The following is a 24041-nucleotide window of genomic DNA, read 5'->3' on the forward strand; positions in this document are numbered from 1 at the left end:
TTCATCTGTTGCTTCAGCACCACTCACAATGCCATGGATGTATCATTCTTGATACTCAGAGCCGGGGTCAGGGCAGGGCAATAGATTCTTACTTGTAAACCTCGGTCAGATAAATGACCAATGAGTCAGACTGACTAGACAAACATTATCAACTAAACAGTCCCTCTGCCCCCTGCGCTCTCTCTGATAGAGGGAGATGGAGACTAGTCATTTTTCTCACAAGGGGGATGAAATCCCCTCTCAAATTGCCCTCTGATTTAGGAGCCTTTTAGTGGCATGGGGCTAGGGATCACAACCCTCTAATCCTCCCCTGACTTCTGATCTAGCACCATAATCAAGTTAAAATTTACATTTTTCCAATACTTTGCTTTATGACTGTACTTTGTATTCAGTGGTAACTAGCGACCGTTGGCATGCTCACACACTGAACTAAGATGGCCAACAGCATGAACAGCACTGTATCTACTGAACATCAGTCTTTTAACTTCGTTATTGTGAGCATGTTAGCATGCTGATGCTATCATTTAGCTCAAAGCTTAGCAGAGGGTTAGGTGATGGGGATGAGGGTGTATGTGGGCTCTTTGAAGTCCAATACGGCGCTGACTCAGGTCTCTCTTTCTGTTATCTTATTAAAGACCTGAAATCATAAACGGTCACGTCAAACAAAGAAAAAAAAAGGGGGGGAGATTGTAATCAAAAGAAGGAAAATAAAATGGCCATAACAAATATAAAGTAGAGAGATTAAAGTGAAGTGGTAATGCTAATAGTGTTTAAGGTTAGGGCCTGAGTCCTAAGGTGTTATGGTTAGGGCCCAGCTCCAGTGATGGTTGTGATTGAGGTTACTGTAAAGTGGGGGTTATGTTGGTAACTCAGGGCTAATGATGGTTAGGGTTTAGCACCCAGGTGGGAAGCAGTTTAAGGTTAGGCACTGAGGCGAAAGCTGGTTAAAATTTCAGGGTCAGGGCCAGGTCACTGCTGAGTATCTGGCTCATGTAAAGTAAAAAGATTAAAAGAAAAATAGACATGGAGGCAATAAGCAACACATCGGGCATTTCCTGGTGCATTTCAGCACCAAATTGATTTTGTTGAGGCTCATCCAAATAGAGGAGGGAAGAATCAACAACTAGCAACACCCTAAAATAAAAAAAACAAGACAATTAAAATCACAATCCTTCAAATCAAGTGTTCTGCATAGATTAAGGAAGAGAATAAGAAAAATCATGCAAAACAGGCTCTGAAAACAAAGTAATAAATCATGCTGCTAAGTGCTTAAGCCAAATCTGTCAAGTAAACGCTAAGGATAAACAAACAAGAGTCAGACATATAACAATCCATAAAAAGGGGTTTGCCAATTGTTATTCCACCTCCTGTTTTAGAAGTAGTCTGATTAAAGAAAAACGATTTTATTTTGAAGGTGGAGAAAAAAAGACAGGTGGGCAATTACCCAAGGATATCATTAATATTGGATTTTAGATAGCATAGTTTATAAGTGCCATGTTAGAAAATAAGTAGAATAAAATAAGTCAAAATTAATTCAGGAAATCATTTGTCAAGATGTCATACTCATAAAAATCATGCATATGGTAAGTCACACCAATAAGCATAAAAAAATTTGATAAATTAATATTTCAAATGTACAATTGAATATGCATTCCTGCAAATGAAATCTCAATACGACTGTATCCTAACATAATCAACATTCTCATGGCTGGCATCATTCCACAGTACTCAGTTTGGTCACAGTTCAAGTCATCAGCACCGTACTGTCATCAAACATCACCACTAAACACTATGGGGTCAGGTTTAGGGGTTAGGGAGTTGGAGTTAGACCACTAAAGCTGGGTATGTAAGACGAGAGAAACCAGCAAGTGTCCACCTCATCTCTTTAGGCATCCTTCCAGGGCCTAAGGACAGCATGTTTTGTTGTTACCTGCCCTTCCCCCCTGGATGTACAGGAAATATACAGAACATGGTCTCATAAATGTTAAATTCTCTTGCTGTCTGTGGCTCAAGAAGTGTTTTATAATACATCTTCACAGTCTGACTGCAGTAGAATTTCAGCGGAACTGTCTCAGTTTGAGTTATTTTCTTGCTTTTTTTCCCCTCTGGCTCTGATTTCAAGCCACTGTGTGCCCTCTTGCGTGTTTGTATGTGCACGTATTTGCGCTGTATGTGTCTGGACTGTTTGATACATATCTTCGTGTATCAAGGTCATTCTTAATGGTGTGAAGCCATGACTGCACATATCAGATCATTGCACAGAGCCCATGTGCCTGTATTTGTGTGCGATTTGTGTGAATATGGCTGTGTGTTTGTGTGTCGTGGGTGTTTGTGTGTCGGGGGGGGGGCTGTTCCTTAGAAATTTGTCTTGGCTCCTCTGTAGTTCTTTTGAGGCCAGAGCAATCAGCCGTCTCACTACCATCATACAGACCACAGCACAACCTATTTCCACAGAAATTCGTAAGTACTGACATAAGTTTGACCACACTAGTTGTTGTCTGCGCGATCTTGTGCGCGTTCATGATCTACTGATGTAGCAACTGTGTGCGCGTGCTGGTGAGCAGGAGGCGGCTAGATGACATCACCTAAACTCAGCGCCACTCGCTCCACATCTCAGACTACCCCTCTCTGCTGCTTGGGGCCTTCCAGCAAACTCCATGGGGCCCTGAACAACGGGACCAACACGCTTAGAATTTTCCTCCCATTAGGAATATTCTGTGTCTCACATGTGCAATACACTGTGTTCGAGTTATTTAAAACAAAATACAAATGGAAATGTCCTCATGAGTTTTACAGGAGTATTATCATCCTGATTTAGGCCCTCCAAGGCACAACATCTCTGGCCATGTACAATGTTCACCTCCCATGTATAGACCATTAAACTATATTGACCCAAAATAAAAAAGGGAAAAATAAAAAGGTCACCAGCTTTAAGGGATTTGGTAGCAGCTCGCAGAAAGCTGTCTTGTTCTTACAGTAAAGAGTGGGCACTTTATAATTATTTGTCCACCGGAGGAAGGGCACTCTAGAAGGCACTTCATCACATGTTATCTACCCTCCCCAAAAAGTCTGCTCTTTAAAACATCATGGGCACATTTTGAGGCATAAACAAATGTACTCACTGTAAATATATTACAACTTTTGCGCACTGGTGCCCCACCACATTCAGCTGGTGCCCTTTTGATTCCCCCCCCCTGCCCCTCAAACATCCTGAGTCCGCCACTGGTGCCATGGTGGTCCACTGGAACGGGGAGGGATTTTGCCTCTCTATGTTCCCAAAAGGATGAATCATACTGGTCTCATGACATTTCCACAAGTAAGACCATGAAGTTAACAATGTCACGCTCTGCTCGTTTGACTGGCACAAAGACACTGATCACGGACAAGATTACGTTATATGCACATGAATATTATGAGATATAAGTATATAGATATAATTATCATGTGAAATTTAGTAGTATAAAATAATGAAGTATGAAAGAATCAGAGACATAATAAAGTATGACCATAGTGTGGTAGATCTATAATATACAACGATAACAATAATAATGAATACGTATAATATATAAAAATACATGTAATATATATTAACCAACAATATGTATGATATGTAAGTATTATTGTTTAGAGTATCATACATACATGCACAATTGCACAGAATCATGACAGTACATCATATTCTATTTCACTTTAGCTAAACACTAATTCTGTGTCATTATGGTGCCACAGATTGACAGAGTGACCTTAAGCGACCTTAACACAAGTCTATACTTGAACCCTCTGTGTCAGCATGTAACTGCCTGCGAAGGTGACCTCCAGCAACACAGAGCCTGACCTCTGACCTCCCTTTTGAAAACGTACGAAGAGAAAGATGAATTCCTCTATCAGAGGTCAGAAGTGTATCACTACTCAACCGCTATTACTTCTGTTGTTACCCTATCTTCACCACTGGAAGTGCAGAATACACAGTTTGTAGTCACACAAATGTTTAATTGTCTTCCTGTCTGTGGCTCAAACAGCAACATGTGTTATCCAATAAGTATTCACTGTCAGACTTCAGCAGAATTTCAGTGGAACTGTCTCCGTTTGAGTTGTTTTGCTGACTTTTTTTCCCTTTGGTCCTGATTTGAGCCACTGTTTTGATCTCCGCTTTGCACACGGGCGCGTGCGAGTGTGTGTGTGTGTGTGTGTGTGTGTGTGTGTGCATGCGCTGTATCTCTCTGGACTGTTACATCCCAAGTCATTTTTGATGATTTGGAGCCACAACTGCACATATCACATCATTCCACAGAGCTCTTGCCTCCATGTGTTTGTGCACTTATTTGTGTGCATATGCATGGGTGTGCCCACATGCATAGTGATGCACACATTTAGTGTATGATTTACAGCATGTGTGCATGTATATGTGTGTGATTTGTGTGTGGCGGGGACCGTTCCTCAGAAATTTGTCTTGGCTCCTCTGTAGTTCTCCTGAAACTCAATTTCCTTCCTCCGCCTCATGTGTTTTTTTCTCTCTGAAGCCAGAGTGATCAGGCCTCTCTCTACCATCGCACAGACCTCAGCACAACCTTTTTCCACTGAAATTCACTGGTAATGACATAAGTTTCGCACATGGACTTGGTCCATGGACCATGCGCGTGGGTGATGTGCGCGCAACCTCGTGTGCGTGTTCATGATGCAGCGAGGTAACGACTCCCAGCTGCCTTGTCTGAACAGAGAGCACATCTGGAGAGAAGGAGGGGAAGAGATTCCAAAAAGAAGCAAAGGAAAAGAGGAGTGAATGTCAGCTTTTCGTAGGTTTAATGTAATATCCTGTTCATTTGTTCTTAAATATAGCATTTCGGATTCAGGAGCTGCGCTGGAAAACATCTGGAGGGACACTGTCACTCCCATACGTACATGTACACAAACACACTGTCCGAGAGATTAGACCAGCTTCAGAGCGGACATTTCGCTGCAGATAGCATGAGCATGCATCTGCTCTTTGACTGTGCATGTTTGTGTGTTGGCGTTTGTGTGCCCATGCTTGAGTTGCTTTCATGTTTCTATTGTGGCCTCCCCTCAGAGTCCTTTCTTGTGTTTTCTGCGGCCCAGCGAGAGAAGAGTCACAGCGATGCTGGGAGACTTGAACTGTTTGTGATTCTGGAACTGATTATGCAGAAATCCCCCCAGACAGAAATGCTCTTTTAGTCCATGTGAAAGAAATAAAAAAAAAAAAAGAGTGAGAGAGTGTGTGTGAGACAGAGAGAGAGAGAGGGAGAGAGAGAGAGAAAGAAAGAAAGAGAGTGGTTTACTCGGATTCGGGAGGGAGGTCATTCCTATTCTATGAGTCACACTTTTAAGAGGGAACAGAACCCCCCCACCCTCGCCCTCACCCCCACCTCCCTCCAGCTCCACATCTCTCCATCACATGTACACCCACCCACACACACACACACACACACACAACGAGAGAGAAGAGAGAGAGAAGGAGGGAGAGAGAGAGAGAGAGATCGCTCCACTCCTCTCTTTTTAAGGGAAAAACTCTTCCCTGGCCAAGACAGAGAGAAGAGCTTCAGTGAGTTATAACTCTGGTCAGCAGCTGCCCTCCTCCTCCTCCTCCTCTTCCTCCTCCTCCTCTTCTTCTTATTCTTCTTTCTCATCAGCACTTGGTCACCATGGCAAAATGCTGACAGCTGCCTTCACCTCCAGCCACCTCCAGACTAATCACAGCCCAGTTCAGAGTTAATTCAATTGAATCTAAAAAGCACGAGGCACTCAAACTTCAGAATGGTTTGTAAAAATAGAGTTGTATACGTACGAATATATATGAGATCAGATCCACGCTCCCTACGTCAGTGGGGAAACTTCTACCTTGATGTCATGTTACATACTCCATATTCAACCTGACCCCTCATCCCCCTCTCTCAGCTGATGGCCTATCATGTAACGGATGCAAAAGCCTGTTCCTGACATCGCCTCATATGTTCCAGCCTGGATAACACATTAGTGGCAGTGTTGCTGCTTAATGCATTGGCAGCTCCGCAGGCCACACCAGAGGAATCAAGCAAATTAAGACACTGTGACATGTGTTGCGTGTTGTTGTGCATGTCACAGTGTCTCAGCAACAGCAAAATAACAACTGAATATGTTTTACATTGGCTTTGAAAATGTGTCTGTGCAGATGTGTGCGCACATTGTTAATCCCCTAAACATGGAGACCTCCCACCCTGTTCACAAACACATGCAAATAGGCAGACAGGGCAGCTGCATCACCTATGGTTATAAACCTGGTGAGCAGACTCATGGACGCTCTGTCACTGTTTATACCGAATGTAAACTTCTCTCACTCGGCCTACTAATTGCAACCAGACCACCACACACAAACAAGAGTGTGTGTTTAGGAGTATGGGGGGCTCAAGCCTGCTCTTTATCCTCTTCTATTTCGTTCTGACTCACTATGTGGATGAGATCAACTGTAAAAGCCGCCTAAATGCTCTATCTGAGGGACATGAAAGCTCAGTGTGTCCCCAGGGTTGCGCCATGTGTTCTGCTGAGGGCCACAGATATAAAATTGTCATATCTCCTGATACTAAACGCGCATTACAGTCTATCTTGGGGGTTTAAGGCATATTCGATGGGTGGGGGGGTGTTCAACGCTCCAGCTACGCTTTGACATCTTCTTCTGCTGGTGCAGGGCAGTAAGACTGGTACAATAGGCCACGCGTACACGCGCGCGTGCATGCGTGAGTTCCTGCAGAGCCATGGCGCCTCCAAGTGGGCAGCAGGAACCACTGCTGGGGTGCGCCGTGCGCGCACAGGAGGAGGGATCAGAGCTTGTCGCTGGGGCTGGACCGGGACTGGAGAGCGAACGGACGGCTCTTCTGCGGGAAGTAAACGCGCATCCAGGGCTTTACTTGCCATTTTTCTCTTCCCATATCCCCCTTTTCTTTCTCGGCTTCCCCTCCGTCTGAGATGAGGAGATAATCAACAGAGGATCAGCTGCTCACCAAGTTTTCAAGTTGTTGGAAGAGTTCGGGTAAGCAGCACTTTTACGCACAGCATTGTGCCAGTGTCTCTTTCCTCTCTCTTTCTCCCTCATTCCTCTTGTGTGTCTCTGGTTCTCTCTCTCTCTCTCTTCGTCTTCCTGCATCCCTTAAAACTCCTTCTTATCAGCAGAAATGAGCGCCTTCTCTTGGCAATTCCAATCTCCTGCGCGGACACACTTTTAATCAGCAACACCCACAAACTGTTGCTCAAGAAAATCGGTTGCGCTGTTATCTCTATAGATATTTTTTTTTTCTATCATGTTTTTCACCTTTGCATTGATGGGAAACTATGAGGACTCCCACTCATTCCCTTGGCGTGGACAGAGGCAGAGCAGTGGGAACATCTGCAGGAGCGACTTGTCCGCAGCTCACAGCTGTGTGTGCGCTAGAGGGAGCCACAGCAGAGCGCGTGGCCCTCAATCTGTTGGTTGGTGTGCACTTAAACATTTGTAAGAAGGCTTGGAAATGACGACTTTGAAAATATCATTTTCCCTCAGTGCAGCTGGATAAAGAACCTGGTAGTGAAGGAGTGAGATGACTCCACATTGAATTAGATGTCATTTGTTTTGCGCACTATCTGGTGGGAAAAAAATGTCGAACATTAAGGTAAAATGTCTCTCCTGGCAGGATGACATTCAATTGTAATGAAAATAATTTGCTTTTGGAATTATGTTAATAATATTAATTATTTCCTGGAGAGCTGGACCGATGCTTGACTTTGGAGGCTGATGTCGATATTAGGGTGTACAAACATTCTGCTAAGGATATATCAGCTGATATTCTAAAACATACACAACATATACATAAACACATTCCTTTTTATATGACCCCTCAAATGTGAGAGAGACACATACCTGTTGGAGGCAGGATATTTGAAACTTTGATGGCTGCACTGAAACCAGTAAACTTCACTGGGAATGTAATAATAATAACCTACTCTAAGCATCTTTTCTGTTTTATATTCCATTATTGCAAATAATCAATATCCGCACATATTGGACAACATTTTCACAGATACAGATGTATCTGTGACAAATTGGCCAACCAACACATCAACTGGGCTCCTAGCATGACGGAGTGCACAGGTGCTGGCAGGTCCAGTGGTGGACACTTGTTGGATTGAGATCTTTGAAGTTGTTGTAGACTGATGGATAGACACAGAGAGAGCAGCTGTGGACCTTGTTGGCATGCTGCTACCAGCGTCAAAAAGAGTTTACTGGGTATGAAGGCAGTCATCTTCCAGGTGCCCTCCCAGGCAACAAAACTGGAATAGTAATTGAGCACTCAGGGGCCCTGAAGGCCTCATATCATGTGTGTGTCACACTGTCTTTGTATGCGACTCCTGCAAACATGAGATGATGAGGGCATATGCATTTCCTACATGGTTACCTGGCTTATCCATATGTACATGCTGCATATTGCTGTATACATTTGTTTTTGTAAATGACAAACGAGGGTTCACATGCTGGAGCCCAACACCCCCTAATGGTTTAGTCCAGCCATGGCAGTCAGTGAGTACAGGGTCACTGTGAGGTAAGGAAAAGCCTCTGGAGGGCAGCAAATTGTGGCCTTTTCAGATCTTGTGGTTTCCGAGCAAAATGTGATCCCTGCTCTGTTCAATCAGCAGCCTGCTTTCTGCTGCCAGACTCTCTTCCTTTCCTGTCAACACCAAATGTATGTTTATAGAATTCTTTACTTGACTTAAAAGGATGATGCAGTTTAGATAATCAATTCAACTTCTGAGCTTTGGACCAAACAGGTTTTAGTTGATCAAACTAAGTCTCTTGAAAGCTCTGGGCTGTACAGACCGAGTGGATCCGACTGAACTCACATTGCTGTAATTTGGCTGTCCTTAGGTTACTACACGACTAATGTATAAAAAGGCAAATGTCAGCTAATGTTGAGATCAGTCACTTCTCCAACCTTCTCCTACCTTTCCATTACCTGCGTTAAAAACAAGAAACACGAGCCATGTTCAGCTAATGTCATGGCTTCCAAACCTATTACATAACTCTGTGGCGGCCATTTTGTTCCCGGAGCATTGATGCCAGGTGCAGAATCTAGATGGAGTCGTTACTTCTTTGGCCATCAACTAACGCTACTTGGCGACAATCACACAGCATGTGGAATAATAAGACAACTCCATATTATTAGACCACGTCAAAGTAAACGGCTATTACAGTGCTGCTGATTTTAAAATAAGCGCATAGTTTCTTGATTTAGACCTTAAATTGTCTTTCCAGGTTCTGCATTTTTCCTGTATTTCATATCTTATGCATTCTCAGCATTCTCAGCATTTTAGAAAATAAACAAGGAGATTTTTGGCTCAGTTGTGTGTGTCTTGATCTTGGATGTGTCAGACAGGAGAAGAGGAAGATGCTGGGGTTGGAGGTCTTCGTGATCTGTCTTCTTTTTGGAGCCCTGACTCACAGCCAGACGACAGAGTGCTCGAGTAAGTGCCGTGAGACTGAAACTCCAACATGCTATTATGTCAACAAGTTGTAGTGAAATGACAGGGAACATTTCACACTGCTGATTTACATGCATTTAAACTGTCTTTGGATGTTTTAATGTGTCTTTTTGCGTGTCCCCTCCAGAGAAGAATGAGTGTCCCATAGACTTGTACTTCACCATCGACACATCCGAGACCATCGCCCTGCAGGAGCCTCCGCCTGGATCACTTGTGGAGAGCATCAAGGTTCCTTGTTTATCTGCAATTTTATCGTTAAAAACCTCGACACAAAATGGCTCCATTTTATAGTGTCATTGTTTCGAAATGACAGTCGACTCGTATGATGTGTTGTGTCTTGTTGTTGTAGAAATTCACGACGCAATTTGTCAACGAATTACGAGATGAAGAAATCAGAGGTGCTGTGCGGATCAACTGGAACATCGGTGGACTGCACTTCTCCCAGGAGCAGAGGGTGTTCAGTCCCATCGCACCCAGGGCTGATTTCATTGCTGTGAGTCCCATAAATACACATGCACATATACATAAAGAAAAAACAGTTTGCTCAGCTTGCATTTTTGTATCTGTTCAATACAAGTTTATAATAACAGATTAATGAATCACAAGTATTTGATGATTTAATCTATGGAGAGTAGAAAATTGTTTTAGTTTACCACACTTCCTAAAGCTCCAGTGTGTAGGATTCAGGAGGATCTATTGGCAGAAAATAAATGTAATAATCATAATTACATTTTCATTTACATATAATCACCTGAAACTAAAAAGGGTTGGGTTTCGGTTACCGTAGAATACATTTTATATCAACAGGAGGAGAGGCTCCTCATCCTCAGAGTCTGCCATGTTGCAACGCCATGTTTCTACCGTAGCCTAGAATAGACAAAGCAGACAGTGGCTACAGAGAGGGACTTTTGCATGTTTGACATTTTTAGCAGCCGTCCTAAGGGAGGGTGAGGCGAAGGTTATTTTGTAGGTTGCAAATACGCAACTTTACCACTAGATGCCATTAAGTCCAACACACTGGACCTTTAATACAACAACCAGACTAGAAAATCTGATTTGAGGCCCTGGGACAAAGGTCAGGTGTCTTTCACAACACTGTGCACTACTGCAAAAATTGCTGGTTCATGCAAGATGGGCGTACAGTCGTGTCTATGCAGTTGCAAGTTGATTTGATTCTGACCAGGACCCTAGTTGCATGTTTACACCTACTTTTTGTGTCTTTTTTTCTTTGTCAAGTTAGTACAAAATTCCTAAAAAGCATCATCTAAACAAAAGATGAACATATAATCAGGAGAAATAAACTACAAGTTGTTGTAGTGTTTGCACACTTAGCCCAGGGCTAAATGTGTTGCTTATGTCAGTGTTAATATTAACTATTTATCATTTACTTTTATTTACTAAGGGTGCAGTACGTGAGAATTTTGAAAAAATACGACATTTCAAAACACATTCAGATTTACCATAATTATCAACAGAATGTGAAGACAGAACGGTTGTAACCTTATGTCTTAGCTGTCTATGTTGAGTGTTGCAGAGAAATCTACTGAGTTAAGATGCTAACCAGCTAGTCCTGTGCCTGAAAACCTAGGTCCAAAGTTCCTGTGCAAGCAGTGTAAATGCCATCAACCCTCCTGGTTGTCCAGCTACCTGTACTGCTAACAAAATGCAATCAGCAGCAGTTAGCATTTGCTGGTGTTATGGCAGTATGAATTCAACAAGTAGCCAATTTTTACATATTGAATCATATCTTGTTTGTTCAACAAAAACTAAAGTATATTAAACGAAAAACAAACCGTTTCCTCTGTTTCCAGCGTGTCAATGGAATCCGTTACCTGGGTAAGGGCACCTACATCGACTGCGCCCTCACCAACATGACTCATGAAATGCTGCGCACAGCCTCAAACCCCAAGGCTCTCCGATTTGCTGTCGTCATCACTGACGGCCACGTGACTGGAAACCCGTGCGGGGGCATCAAGGTGGCAGCAGAGAGGGCTCGCGACGAGGGCATCCGGATGTTTGTGGTGGCCGCATCGAAAAACGTCGAAGAGACAGGGTTGAGGGAGATCGCAAACTCCCCAGCGACGGTCTACAGGAGGGACTTCATGGCTGTGGACCTGAGCCAGGGCAGAGCCATCATACACGATGAGACCATTAAACGCATCATCTCGACAATGGTAACACACAGACACACACACAGAGTCACATGAAACATGATGAGTGCCTCTCCTGCTCACACCTTGTCTCTTTTGTCTTCACAGAAACATTTGGCGTATACAGAGGTAAGACTGACCACAGGACCGATCCTCAGAGACATCATAAAGCTTTATGTTTCAGACTGTCGTCACTGACTGTTCCTCATTTCCTGTGTCACACAGTGTTACAGTGTGTCCTGTCTGGAGACACCAGGGCCTCCCGGTCCTAAAGGCCACAGAGGACAAAAAGTGAGCTTCAAACACACACATACACACAAACACATACACACACAGTATGTCATATTGGTCACTGTTATTCTCACTGACTACAGGGAGCTAAAGGAGACAACGGCGATCCAGGTCTCAAAGGAGAAAGAGGTCGTCCAGGAGACCCTGGTATTGAGGGTCCCATCGGTCAGCCCGGTATCAAAGTAAGACACTGATCATCCACCTACCTATCATTCACTATTCTCTGATGGATGTGAATTTTGTTTGTGTGAACATTGTTCTAAATCATTGGTATTTTCCCTTTCCCCTCTCTCCAGGGAGAACCAGGTCTTAAAGGCGAGAAGGTGAGGCATCAAGTTCATCAATGCAGGAATTAAAACTGTCTAAAAGGGAGAAATATTAAAAGAAATGACTGGGTATGTAGAGGAATGAGGATATTGATTGTGCATAAAATGACTGCCGATCTTCTGTCTGCCCACAGGGAGAGCTTGGAGCTCAGGGGAAAAAGGTAAGACTTGTTTGTAATTATGATTTAACACCAAATCTGTTGATTATCATTCATTTGATAAAGTCATTGCTCTTTCTCATCTAATTGTCTCCACTCTTTCGTCGTTAGGGAGTGGGTGGCATCCCAGGGCGCAATGGAACAGATGGACAGAAGGTTGGTGCTGCAAAAAGGCGGAATTTTGAGATTTTGGGGACAAAATGCCACATAGAATCAAACATTCAAATATTCACTGTCTCATTTTAAAGCACTCTCAGAGGTTGGCCTCTTTTGTAATGCAATTTTATTTCCTTGTCTTCTTCTCCCTAGGGTAAAATTGGACGGATCGGCACTCCCGGCTGCAAAGGAGACCCAGGCGACAAAGTATGACATTCAGTATAATTTAAAGATCCCATTTTTTTAGGTTCATACTTATATTTGGGGTGGCTACTAAAACATGTTTACATGCTTTAATGTGCCATAAACATATTATTTTCTCATACTGTCTATCGCTGCAACATGTTTAGTCACCCTCCATCTGAACCCTCCGTTTTAGCTCCTGTCTCTTTAAGACCCCCCTACTTCCTGAAAAAAGCCCAGTCTGCTCTGATTGGTCAGGTCTTACATGCCTGAGCAGGCATGGCACACCATGTTTCTGCATCAGCTTTGCCCTTGTTTTTGTAAACATAGCTGTGCTGGGGTCATAGCTGAGGGCGGTGACTGTACAGTTGTGCCACCACCACCACCTTAGGGAAGCTTTTGCGGGTCGCTGAAGTTTCAGCACAGTTTCTCAATACGCGCTGCGTTATTTTCTCCGTGGATTGAAATTCAAACCCGCTTTATGATCAAAAAGAAATGGAGACCTTACTTAATAATATAAGAAACCTTTAAAATTATTAGTACATCTTTATTGTGTTGTGTTATTGTCTTTTTACGTTGTGTCTAATGCTTTGTAGGGTCCTGATGGTCACACTGGAGATGTCGGTGAACGCGGTACTCCTGGAACTGATGGAGAGAAGGTATGGTCTCACTTTCACTTACAACACAATCCATCAACAATACAACTCTGCCCAATTGTATGTGTGCATTGTGTGCTGTCTCTAGGGGGATGCCGGTCGCCCTGGAAGAGCTGGTCCCTCTGGCCCATCTGGAGACTCTGGACCCAAGGTAAACTGCAACACATGGACAGGGGTAGCTGCACTTTCCAGGGGCAAATATTAGGTCTGAGGTCATGTTGAATGGTTTGAGGATAATTGGAGGGAAAATGCTAACCTCTGGTGCTTCATCCACAGGGAGAGAGAGGAAGTCCTGGATCACCTGGCAACCCCGGGCAGAAAGGAAACCCAGTAAGACTCATCACCATAGACAGAACATTCAACACACACTCGTTTCATGCGTCATGTGGCTTCACCTGTGTGTTGTGTTTCTTAGGGAACCGCTGGATCTCCAGGAGGCAAAGGAGAGCTGGTAAGATTAATTTATAATCAAATGTCTCCATTCTCGCGTGCATTTACCTCGTGTTGGTTTTCTAATGGTTCTTGCATTGTAGGGGAGAAGAGGAGACTATGGGCTAAAAGGTAGTCAAGGGCCGGATGGACCTAAAGGAGAGAAGGTATGAGTTAATCAACACATTGTCACATATTTATTTTTGCCTCAGCTCAAATTATTTGTTTTATTGAGATCTATTACTCCGCCACTATGAGGGTCATTTCTGGTTTTGTGTTTCAGGGTGAAATGGGGTCAGAGGGCTTGAGAGGACTTGCAGGAGAATCAGGAAACAAAGGAACGAAAGTGAGAAGAGACGTATTATCAGTCATATCCTTCGTGTTTTTGCATGAACACTATACACTATTGAACTATTTAATCAGTCCCCCTTGTTGCACTTTTAGTCAACTTTATTTCCTCTGAACAGGGAGACAACGGCCTGCCAGGCCCCAGGGGACCTCCAGGGGCATCAGGAGAGCCTGGGAAAAATGTAGGTTAAATGTCACATTTTGACATCATATAAAAAGTGTCTCAGAGATGCCTCATGTAGCTTACATTGGAATTCCTTGTACTAAAGGGAACCAGAGGTGACCCCGGTGATGCTGGACCAAGAGGAGAATCTGGACCAGTTGGACCAAAGGTACGTATCACTGTGTGTGTGTGTGTGGTGTGTGTGTGTGCGTGTGTGTGTGTGTGTGTGTGTGTGTGTGTGTGTGTGTGTGTGTGTGTGTGTGACTGTGGGCTGGACTGTTTTCAGGTATCTAGAAAGAGTTCTTTGTCTTGACTCTTTTCTTTATTCTCCATTCAGGGAGACCCTGGAAGACCTGGCTTTAACTATCCTGGGGCAAGAGGAAAATCGGTAACGTACACTCCATCTCTTTACATTTGCGGGCCTGTGTGACACACTGGACCAACAAAGCTTTATCTGCTGTTGTACAGGGTGAGAGAGGAGAGAAGGGCAACCGTGGACCTCGTGGCAGCAGAGGAGACTGCGGTCAGAAGGGTGGTCCTGGAGATAAAGGAACTCCAGGAGATCCAGTGAGTACCTCATCACAGTTGGATGCATGCTGTCTCTGGAGCAAAAGATGTCTGTACAGTCCAGTTACACAACGCTTATATTTCTGCTTGTAACAGGGCGAGCCAGGACCTCAGGGTGAACCTGGCCTAAGAGGGTCAAGAGGAGAGGGCGGGCGTGATGTAAGTATAAAAGAACTGCAGTATCAATACGGAAAACCCACAAACAGGTGTTTTCCTAGTAACTCACCTAGTGCAAACATTGGCACTATCTGGTAGCAGGCCCAATCCTGACAAAGGCTGGGAGGCTAGATGTGATATTGTCTGTTCTCTTCCCATCCAGGGAGATTCTGGACCTGAGGGAGACCCCGGCCTGACTGTAAGAACATCTAAACACTTTTTATCACTGGAATATCAGCAGAAACACACAGAGGATGTGATGGATTTAATGATATAATGTTTCGTCCCTTAAGGAATGTGATGTCATGAACTACATCAGGGAAACTTGTGGCTGCTGTGGTGAGTTTGGTTATCGCTGTGTTGCCATTCAGGATTTGACCCAGGTCTTAGGTGCTGTCAGGTTCACACAGTTTGTGTTTTTGTCTGCAGACTGTGAGAAGCGCTGTGGACCCCTGGACATTGTGTTTGTGATTGACAGCTCAGAGTCTGTGGGTCTGACTAACTTCACCCTGGAGAAGAATTTTGTCATCAACACCATCAACAGACTGGGATCCCTTGCCAAAGACCCCCAGGCAGATACAGGTATACATGCATTTGTTCTTGCACATGTTACCTTGCTTCCCAATAGACCATATTCACATGGCAGCCATTTTCTTCTGGGGTTGCACTCAGGGGGAGTGCTCAAATGTAATAGTACAGTGTTCAGGTTGTCCTATAGATGTTGAAAATATGACAAATTATTATAATTTCACTGCTTACTAATTAATCAGCAACTGAAACAACAATGGATAGTGAAAATCTTGAGGGACATCAGGCCATATTTCAAGGTAAAACAACATATTTGATGACCTTGAGCTAAGGTAAATAAACAGCTAGCATTAGCATTCAAACACTTCTGAGCTAACATAACCTTTTGATAGTGTTATGCGATACGATAGGAAAGCAGTAAATTAATTCTAAAATACAGAGCATGCCCTGGATACATTCACATAAGCCTGTAAGTGAAACACACTCAATGTAGTCCAACAGTAATGTTATCTAGGAGTCGCAAACGGATGCTAATGGTTTATCAAAGATGTTGTTTAATTCAGAAATATGCCCCGACGTCCATCCAGATTTTCACTATCCATCTTCTTTTTTTTCATCGTTTTTGCAGAGGCTCATAGGCTGTTTTGTTTAACACTTTATTCCTAACAAAATGGCGAAAATTTTAAACAGTATTTCGTGATTCATGGAGTGCTATGTAAAAACCTTTGACTCTAGTGTGTCAACAACCTGACATTTTTTATTGTTCGGATTTCTGTTCTGGATACTTGTGTTAATTACCACACACCTCTGCCCAACAGTCCCCTCGAAGATACCAGTCACTTCAATATACAAGATTTTTCATCAACATCTATGCATTATTCTCTGAAATAAAATTTAAAAAACGTAGATGTTGAAAAATTCCTCATGATGTCAAAGATAGTGAGAAAGATTTCCTAATCCGTCCATTTTTCCCGATCTGCACCAAGATGGCTGCCGACTTGGCGTAAACACAGTTGTTTATGTTCCCAGGCACAAGAGTGGGAGTTGTCCAGTACAGTCATAGTGGAACGTTCCAGGCCATCCGACTTGACGACCCCAAGATTGATTCGCTGTCTGCTTTCAAGGTCTCATTTGACACATCTGCATACAGCTTTGAAGTGTATTTTTAGGGTGCAACACAGACTGTTTGTTCTTCTGCCTCTTTTGTCCAGATGTTTCTTAATGAATCAAGGCTGGTGTCTCGATCTGTTGTCAGATCAAACAAATTGCATGCTTGAAGCAGACTGGAGTCAGCACAGTTACATATGTGTACATGTCTCTTTGACCAGTTGTAGTAAAAAAAATCCCATCAAAAGACAACATCAAAAAAATACAATGATCCTGTTAAGAAGTCATTTTATTGAAAGCCTGTTACTGGTTACTTCTCCTTGCAACAGAGCTTAATTGTTCAAAAAAACAACTCCATTATTTTCCACTATTCAGGATGCAGTGAAGCGATTGGAGTGGATCGCTGGCGGAACATGGACTCCCTCTGCTCTGAAGTATGCCTATGACAACCTGATTAGGGACAGCCGCAGAGCCAAAGCCAACGTCACTGTAGTTGTCATCACTGACGGACGCTTCGACCCCAGAGATGACGACTCGCTGCTCACCTACCTCTGCAAGTGCGTGACTCTGGGGCTGTATAATTTGATTTACAATTACTAATTGTGGAGAAGGACGAAGTAGTGTCTCATTGCTTGTGTTTGTACATGTGAGCAGTGATCCCAGTGTTGACGTGAGCGCCATCGGTATCGGAGACATGTTCGACCAGATCGAGGAGAATGAGAGTCTGAAGAGCATCGCCTGCCAGAGGGACGGCAGGGTGCTGGGCATGAGGCGCTTTGCAGACCTGGTGGCTGAGGAGTTCATCGACAAGATTGAGACCGTGCTCTGCCCAGGTACACTCCCCACAGAAACATGCACTATGTACAATTGGTAAAATTTGATTTAAGAAACTGTTTTTTGACTTTTCTTTCTGACGTTCTGTCTTTTTTTTTTTTTGCTTTAGATCCAGTCGTCATATGCCCAGAATTACCTTGTAAATCAGGTAAGATTTCCAAATTGAATGTGTCTCCCGTTGTCCTCTTCTAAGACTATGCTGTTTCAGCTTTTAGGCCAAGGTAACCAGCATTATTAAAGGGACACTTTGTAAGATGTGGCCAGATTTTAAGTTCAAAATATTCAAAAAATGAACATGATGAACATTGTCAACAGAATGACAGTTTTGACCTTATGTCAAACCTGTCACCCTTAAGATAGTGCCTCTGTATTTCAGCTGGGCGATGTGGGTGGGGAAACTACATTTTAAGTTTTCTTAATGTATAGCATAATAAATTAACAAAAAAGACTAAACAAAATGTGGAGAGGAAACACCAAACAAAAAATACAACTATGCACCATCTGAATTCAGGTTTCTCTCTGAACCAAACTTGTTTTATTGCCACTATAACTCACCATAAAACACTTTTCATTCTAACTTAAAGTAAATAAAATAAAACACACCACAACAGTGTTGGTTATCTTCTCTGTCTTGGTCCTCTGCCGTTCATGCCTTTCCTGTCTCCGAATGCTGCATATATTTCCTCCCCAGAGTCATGGTCCTGGTCAGAGCAGCTGTAAATCACCTCTGTATTGTATCCTCAGTCGCTCTAGGAGGCTGTGCCTGTTGCCCACAAACAGGCAAACTCCAATCAGCTATTAAGGCCACTATCTCCTAATAGGCTAATTGTTGATAAAAACATTCATGGGTGTAGCAAAGAGCAGCGACTGTCCATTTCTTTGTTCATATGCTGCCACCTATACTTTTGGAGCTACCATTGAATTCTGGCCATATTTTACAAATTAAACCTTGAAGGCGTCATATGCTCCAAAGGAACTGCTTGTCGGATTGACAAACAGTGTCAGATTTGAGGGAGAGTTAAATGTTCAACAATTCATTTGGTAGTCTTTACGAAATTTCATCCCTCAGTTTTCCTGCGTGAAATCCACAAATGCCTCTGACAAGAGACTGTCAAGAAGTGTGCAGCATTATCCCCATTTGTATGGCTCAGCAAACCTCACACTTCTATCAGGCGTTTTTGCCCTGCCTCTAAGTGTCTCCATTCAGGTCAGGTATGAACAATTTCACCTTCAGACACGTTCGAACAACATTTTGTAGCAACTAGTTCATTTGAAGCATACTGACGCCTTTGAGCTTCATCAAGGATTAGATGCGTTTCGGCTTGAAAGAGAGCAATATGTCTTTTTTAAACAGTTGTATCATTTCAACTCCTTTGCCATGATGCAGTTAATTAATGATTCTGTAAACACTGCAGTTTAGTGAAACTCGGTGTATCGTGGTCATCTTTGTTGGCTGTTATGATCCGCCGTGTCTGTGGGACCCCGCCCACAATGTTATTCCGCCCACTTGTTTCAGGAGGGGGCGACACTGTGGGGCAAACCCCTTCCCCCTGGAAGCCACTGGCCGAGGAAGGCAGCCCCTCTTTGGTCCCCACCTCTTTGGCGGGTGTGGCCAACCTGCTGAACGGCCTGAGCGAGCAGCAGTACGGGGTTGGCGTTGCAACCATGGCGTACACCGCCCAGAGAGCCAAACTCGCCCAGGGAGTGGACAGGCAGCAGTGGACCCAGCTGTTCATCGACTCCTTCAAATATGTCTATGGAGACATTATGGGAGACCCAGAGAAAGCTTTAGGACTCTGCTAATGCTAATATGCTAATATGCTACCTCGCCATTATGGACGCCAACAACTAATAAGCTTACTGCTGGACATAAAATAGGTTTTATTAAAACTGTGGGCATTTTTTGAAAAACACTACAGTGCAATATACACCTGGGCTGATGCAAAAGAACCGCATGATATGAAGCTGGTCCTGTGCTAATATTTCAAATCAGTCTTATGAACAGTTACTCAATATGTTGAGCCAAAATTCAAAGGTGGTTTCATGTTGCTTCCTCTCATCAAAGATTATTTCTGATTAAATTGTACATGGAGCTGTTTCATAAGTATGTCTGTTATAAATATGATACATATCATTTCTTCCTCCTTAGTGAAGGAACGTTTTCCATTCACATGGAAAGCAGATGTCAGTCCATTTGTTGGAGGCTGACTGGTCTGTAGAGCCATTCATGTTGCTCCTGTATGGTGTACAGTGGCTCTTTGATGAGTCCTCATTTCCACTGTGAATCACGAGCTCACTGAATCACTCCGATGACATTTATTTAGCTGTTTTGCACATTTCCATGGTTACGGCCGTTATTGTGCTACGTGAATTACTCATGTCGGTGAAAAGACCATGACATGTGGAAAATATCTGGTTTTATACATGCCACAGTATACTGTATATGAGTGAGAAGTTTGGTGTATGTGGATGTTTAGTTTATTGACTTGGCACTGACAATGAAGGAACTATTCCCATATTGGTGCATGTTTTTTTTTGTTTTTTTTTGCATGTGGCTTGGCTTGTGAAGTAGGATGACTAGATGAAAATGACTACAGAGCCGCAGATGTTATGGTATCATGTAAGCTCTGTTACTGCAACCTTCTGATGTGAAGTATGTTTTTTTAAATGAAATGTATTTGTGTTTTTTTGAGGTCATCTCAAAAGAATAAAATTGTAGAGCACACATTCAAAAAGTGATTTCTTGATAAGGCACTACTGATCTCAGAAGGTTTGAATGACATCAGAAAGCTGAATTGCAGCTAGCATGTATGGAAGCAAACCTTTTCAAAGTATGTTTTTTGCTGGCTTTTGACCACTAAGCATCTGTGTTCCAGCTGTAGCTCACTCAACACCAGGTTTGATTTAAAACTTTATATTTGTGTGTCTGTTCCAGAGCCTGCCGTGTCTAGCTGTGTTCAACGGCCAGTGGATGTGGTGTTCATGTTGGATGGTTCAGAGAGGATGGGACTGGAGAACCACCGCAGAGCCAAAGAGTTCATCGAGAACATAGCTCGCCGCCTCACCCTGGCCAACGGCCAGACAGACGAAAGGAATGCCCGCTTTGCTCTGTTGCAGTACGGCAGCCCTACAGAACAGAGGGTGGAGTTCCCACTTACACACAATTTAACAGTGATCTCTGATTCGCTGGCGTCGGTGAACTACATGGACTCCTCTTCTGCTCTGGGAAGCGCCATCATCCACGCTGTCAACAATGTGGTGATATTAGGGGTACATAAAAACACAAACACTAGTGTTGGATTTGTAGGCAGGTTTTCCAGCTAAAGAATAGTTTGGCATTTTGTGAATTTGCATACTTGAGCAAGATGAGAAGACAGATACCACTCTCATCTCATGAATTATGAGGCAAGGACCAGTTAATGTCCCCGACCAATGTCCCCGACTTCTTCTGTATTCTTATTTAGCCACTTGGTAGCAACTTTCTTTTTAAAGACATGTGCTTTACAATTTAGACATGTGGTATTAATGGACTTTTTTTTGTTGTTTGTTTTGTTCTAGAACTAAAAATCTCAAAGCTCATGTTAACAATTGGCCTTATTTCAGGCCTTTAACTGGAACTCCTTTAAAAAATCCACTGACTTGAGATGAGGGAACTGCAGGTGCAAAAAAGCTAATTTATTTCCTGCAACACTCTATTTGTCCAGCATATAACACCTCTCAAACCCAAAACTTGTTATTTTTACACCCTGTTATAAACGTGCATGTATAAAGTGTTGAGTAGTTAGCTAGAGGATGTTTAAGCTTTTATCTGATTCAGACTAACCGTTTCCTTCTGTTTGCAGTCTTTATGCTTAGCTAAGTTGATTGCCTGCTGGCTGTAGCTTCATATCTTTTGTACAGACATAAGTGGTGTCAATTTTAAAATCTGCCTCTCAGCAAGAAATCGGATGAAAATGTGTCCCAGAATGTCAAACTATTCCTTTACGCACAAAACTGAAGTCATTAGCTTGGTTTAGCATAAATATTGTAAGCAGGGTAAAACAGCTAGCCCGGTTCTTAAAAATTGGCTTCTATAATAACATCTCTAATTAACATCATTGTTTTATCTGTACACAAACAAAAATAACAGTGACAATTTGGTGTTTTATTCACTTTTTTGTCCTGCTTGTTGTCTTTATGCTATGCTAAACTAATTATTGCATAGATCAACACAGATCAATCCACTAATCTAAAAATAGGTGTATGCCCTTAACATTGCATTTTGTGTTTCTGGCAGGGACGCCGCTTGGCCCGTCGCAACGCTGAGCTGGCCTTTGTGTTCATCACTGACGGCATCACATCCAGCGAGCAGCTGGAGGAGGGTGTTAGCGCCATGAGGCGAGCAGAAGGCGTTCCCACGGTGATCGCCATAGGAACAGACACGGATGAAGAGGTGCTGCGGAAGGTGGCGCTGGGGGACATGTCGGCCATCTTTAGAGGAGCTGACTACACCATGCTGAATAAGGCCGCATTCTTTGAGCGCTTTGTCCGCTGGATATGCTAGTGGGGAACTCTGTACACCATAGAATTAGAATCCACAAAATGCAGGAAGGGCCAGCTCCTCCACTGTACACGTAAACGCACACAGACGCATCAACAAGCCTCCATGATCATTATCATTACTGGATGTAAGGCACTGACACGGCTACCTATCCAGTTGTTGTAGGTGAAGATTTATTTACAAAAGCAGAAAACAATCCACGTAGGGCCAACTGACACACGCATAGAAACACATAGGAACGCAATATGATTTGTAACTTGGTTGTTCTATTCATTCTAAATCTATGGTCGGCACTTCCAACCAAAGACACTCAGTAGTATCCCAGAGGTGAGGTGTATGATTATTGAATGTGTATGGAAAAAAATTGTAGGCTTTATTTTGTTTTTATTTGTACTGGTTCTCAGTTTGCAGAGAAAAAGTTCTCTCTCTCTCTCTCTCTCTCTCTCTCTCTCTCTCTCTCTCTTTCTCTTTCTCTCTCTGTCCTTCTCTCTCTCGCTCGCTCTTTCTCTTCACAAAGTCAGTATTTACATTAAAGGTGCTAAAGTAGAAATAAAGAACAAAGCCATACGAGTGGTTCTGAAGACTTTTCTTACATCATGTTATGCTGTAATTACTGAGGTTTGTTCAGGGGATAAAAACATGTAGACATATCTTCTCCAGGTAGAACACAAAAAATCACACATAGATGCCCCACACACAGCCACACTAGAGTCTCACACGCACGAGCACACACGAACGCCATCGTTTTATACATTGACAGGCAAACATGAAAGAGACCAATCTGTAAACATGAAGTCCAAATAAAACCTGATGTGGTGACCCCAACACTGTCTTCTGTGTTTGCAAGATATATAAGTGTGTCATTCTGTTTTTGAGTGTGTTGTTACATCGCTGTGACTCTCAACTTTGATTTTAGTAAAGAAAAGACATTGATTATCCACCTGCTGGAGATGTCTCAGATCAGGCTGTATGCTGAATATTGGACCAGGATTGGCTTTCAAGTGATTTGTGATGTCACAAATCATGCCCATAAGCCCGCCTCTTTAAAGAGATTTTCAGTGAGCACAGAGAAAATGTTACGCTTTGTCAGAAACAGCATTCTAGTGTCAAACTCAGCACATACATCCCAGATGATTTTAATCCCATAAAAGAAATGATCTCTTTGCTCCATGTCATCAGATGCACGAAAGGTTGTTTTTTTTTTTTGCATCTGGCTCCCTCTACTGTACAGAGAAATACTAAGCACAAATTCAACAGTGTATTCAGACTAATCTGTGCCAGTATATAATGTTTTTTTTTTTGTACTTTTAAACTTATTTGACATTTTTAGTTACTTTTTGATGAGCGGGATCAGATCATGAATACAAGATGTAATAAATTATGCAAAAAATCAACTGAGAAATACATTATCATATATTAAAGATCAAGGTACCCAGCAGTATGAAAAAAAAAGAAAGTTTTTGACTTAATCCGACCTTTACCAGTTTCATGTGGGTGTGCTTCTGTTTCATTTTTGTAAATTATTTCATCATTGATTTCTGGCAACCCTGTTGTGTTATCTTATCCTGGGTTTATCCATCCCTTATAGTCAAAAGTTGCCTTTTCTATGTGGGGAGAAATATCTATGTTCAAAGTTGCTGGAAAAGAAGCTCTACACTAAATGTTTTTCTAAAAGTGAATATGTTTAAAAATGTATTTCTTATCTTTTATATCACCTATTTATTCATTCTGGAAAATATATTAATTCAATAATATGTGTATAATGTTATAATGACTTTCATGCCAGTGGAGATCATTTGAACTGAACTGAGTGTAGGCTGTTGTATTGTAATGTGCAGACTGTTGTTTAGGGCTACACCAATAATTAATCATATGAATAAGTCATATTATTGAGCCTGATTATTGATTATCCAAATCAGTAGTAATGTATGCGAAGCTGTTGCTCAGTTAT

At 42.7% G+C, this 24041-nt stretch overlaps 1 protein-coding gene across 2 annotated transcripts; it reads left to right on the forward strand.

Annotated features, from left to right (window-relative positions):
- The first annotated feature begins 6816 nt into the window (after positions 1–6816).
- On the forward strand, positions 6817–22915 carry col6a2 (collagen, type VI, alpha 2). Of its 2 annotated transcripts, XM_030403415.1 has the most exons (32): positions 6820–7018; positions 9389–9480; positions 9626–9726; positions 9848–9991; positions 11310–11672; positions 11757–11777; positions 11874–11939; positions 12023–12121; positions 12236–12262; positions 12400–12426; positions 12535–12579; positions 12733–12786; positions 13359–13421; positions 13507–13569; positions 13695–13748; positions 13834–13869; positions 13952–14014; positions 14131–14193; positions 14315–14377; positions 14465–14527; positions 14696–14746; positions 14827–14925; positions 15022–15084; positions 15245–15280; positions 15375–15420; positions 15511–15663; positions 16639–16733; positions 17092–17273; positions 17371–17549; positions 17660–17698; positions 20486–20820; positions 21827–22915. In XM_030403415.1, the coding sequence occupies exons 2-32, from the start codon at positions 9405–9407 to the stop codon at positions 22091–22093; spliced, it is 3036 nt and encodes a 1011-aa protein (XP_030259275.1). In that variant the 5' UTR covers positions 6820–7018; positions 9389–9404; the 3' UTR covers positions 22094–22915. The 2 variants fall into 2 exon arrangements, with proteins under 2 accessions (XP_030259277.1, XP_030259275.1); XM_030403417.1 differs by lacking the exons at positions 20486–20820; positions 21827–22915 and adding an exon at positions 19067–19968 and having other exon boundaries at positions 6817–7018.
- Positions 22916–24041: the final 1126 nt, after the last annotated feature.

Source organism: Sparus aurata, chromosome 21, assembly GCF_900880675.1.
Source record: "Sparus aurata chromosome 21, fSpaAur1.1, whole genome shotgun sequence".
Lineage (NCBI taxonomy): Eukaryota > Metazoa > Chordata > Actinopteri > Spariformes > Sparidae > Sparus > Sparus aurata.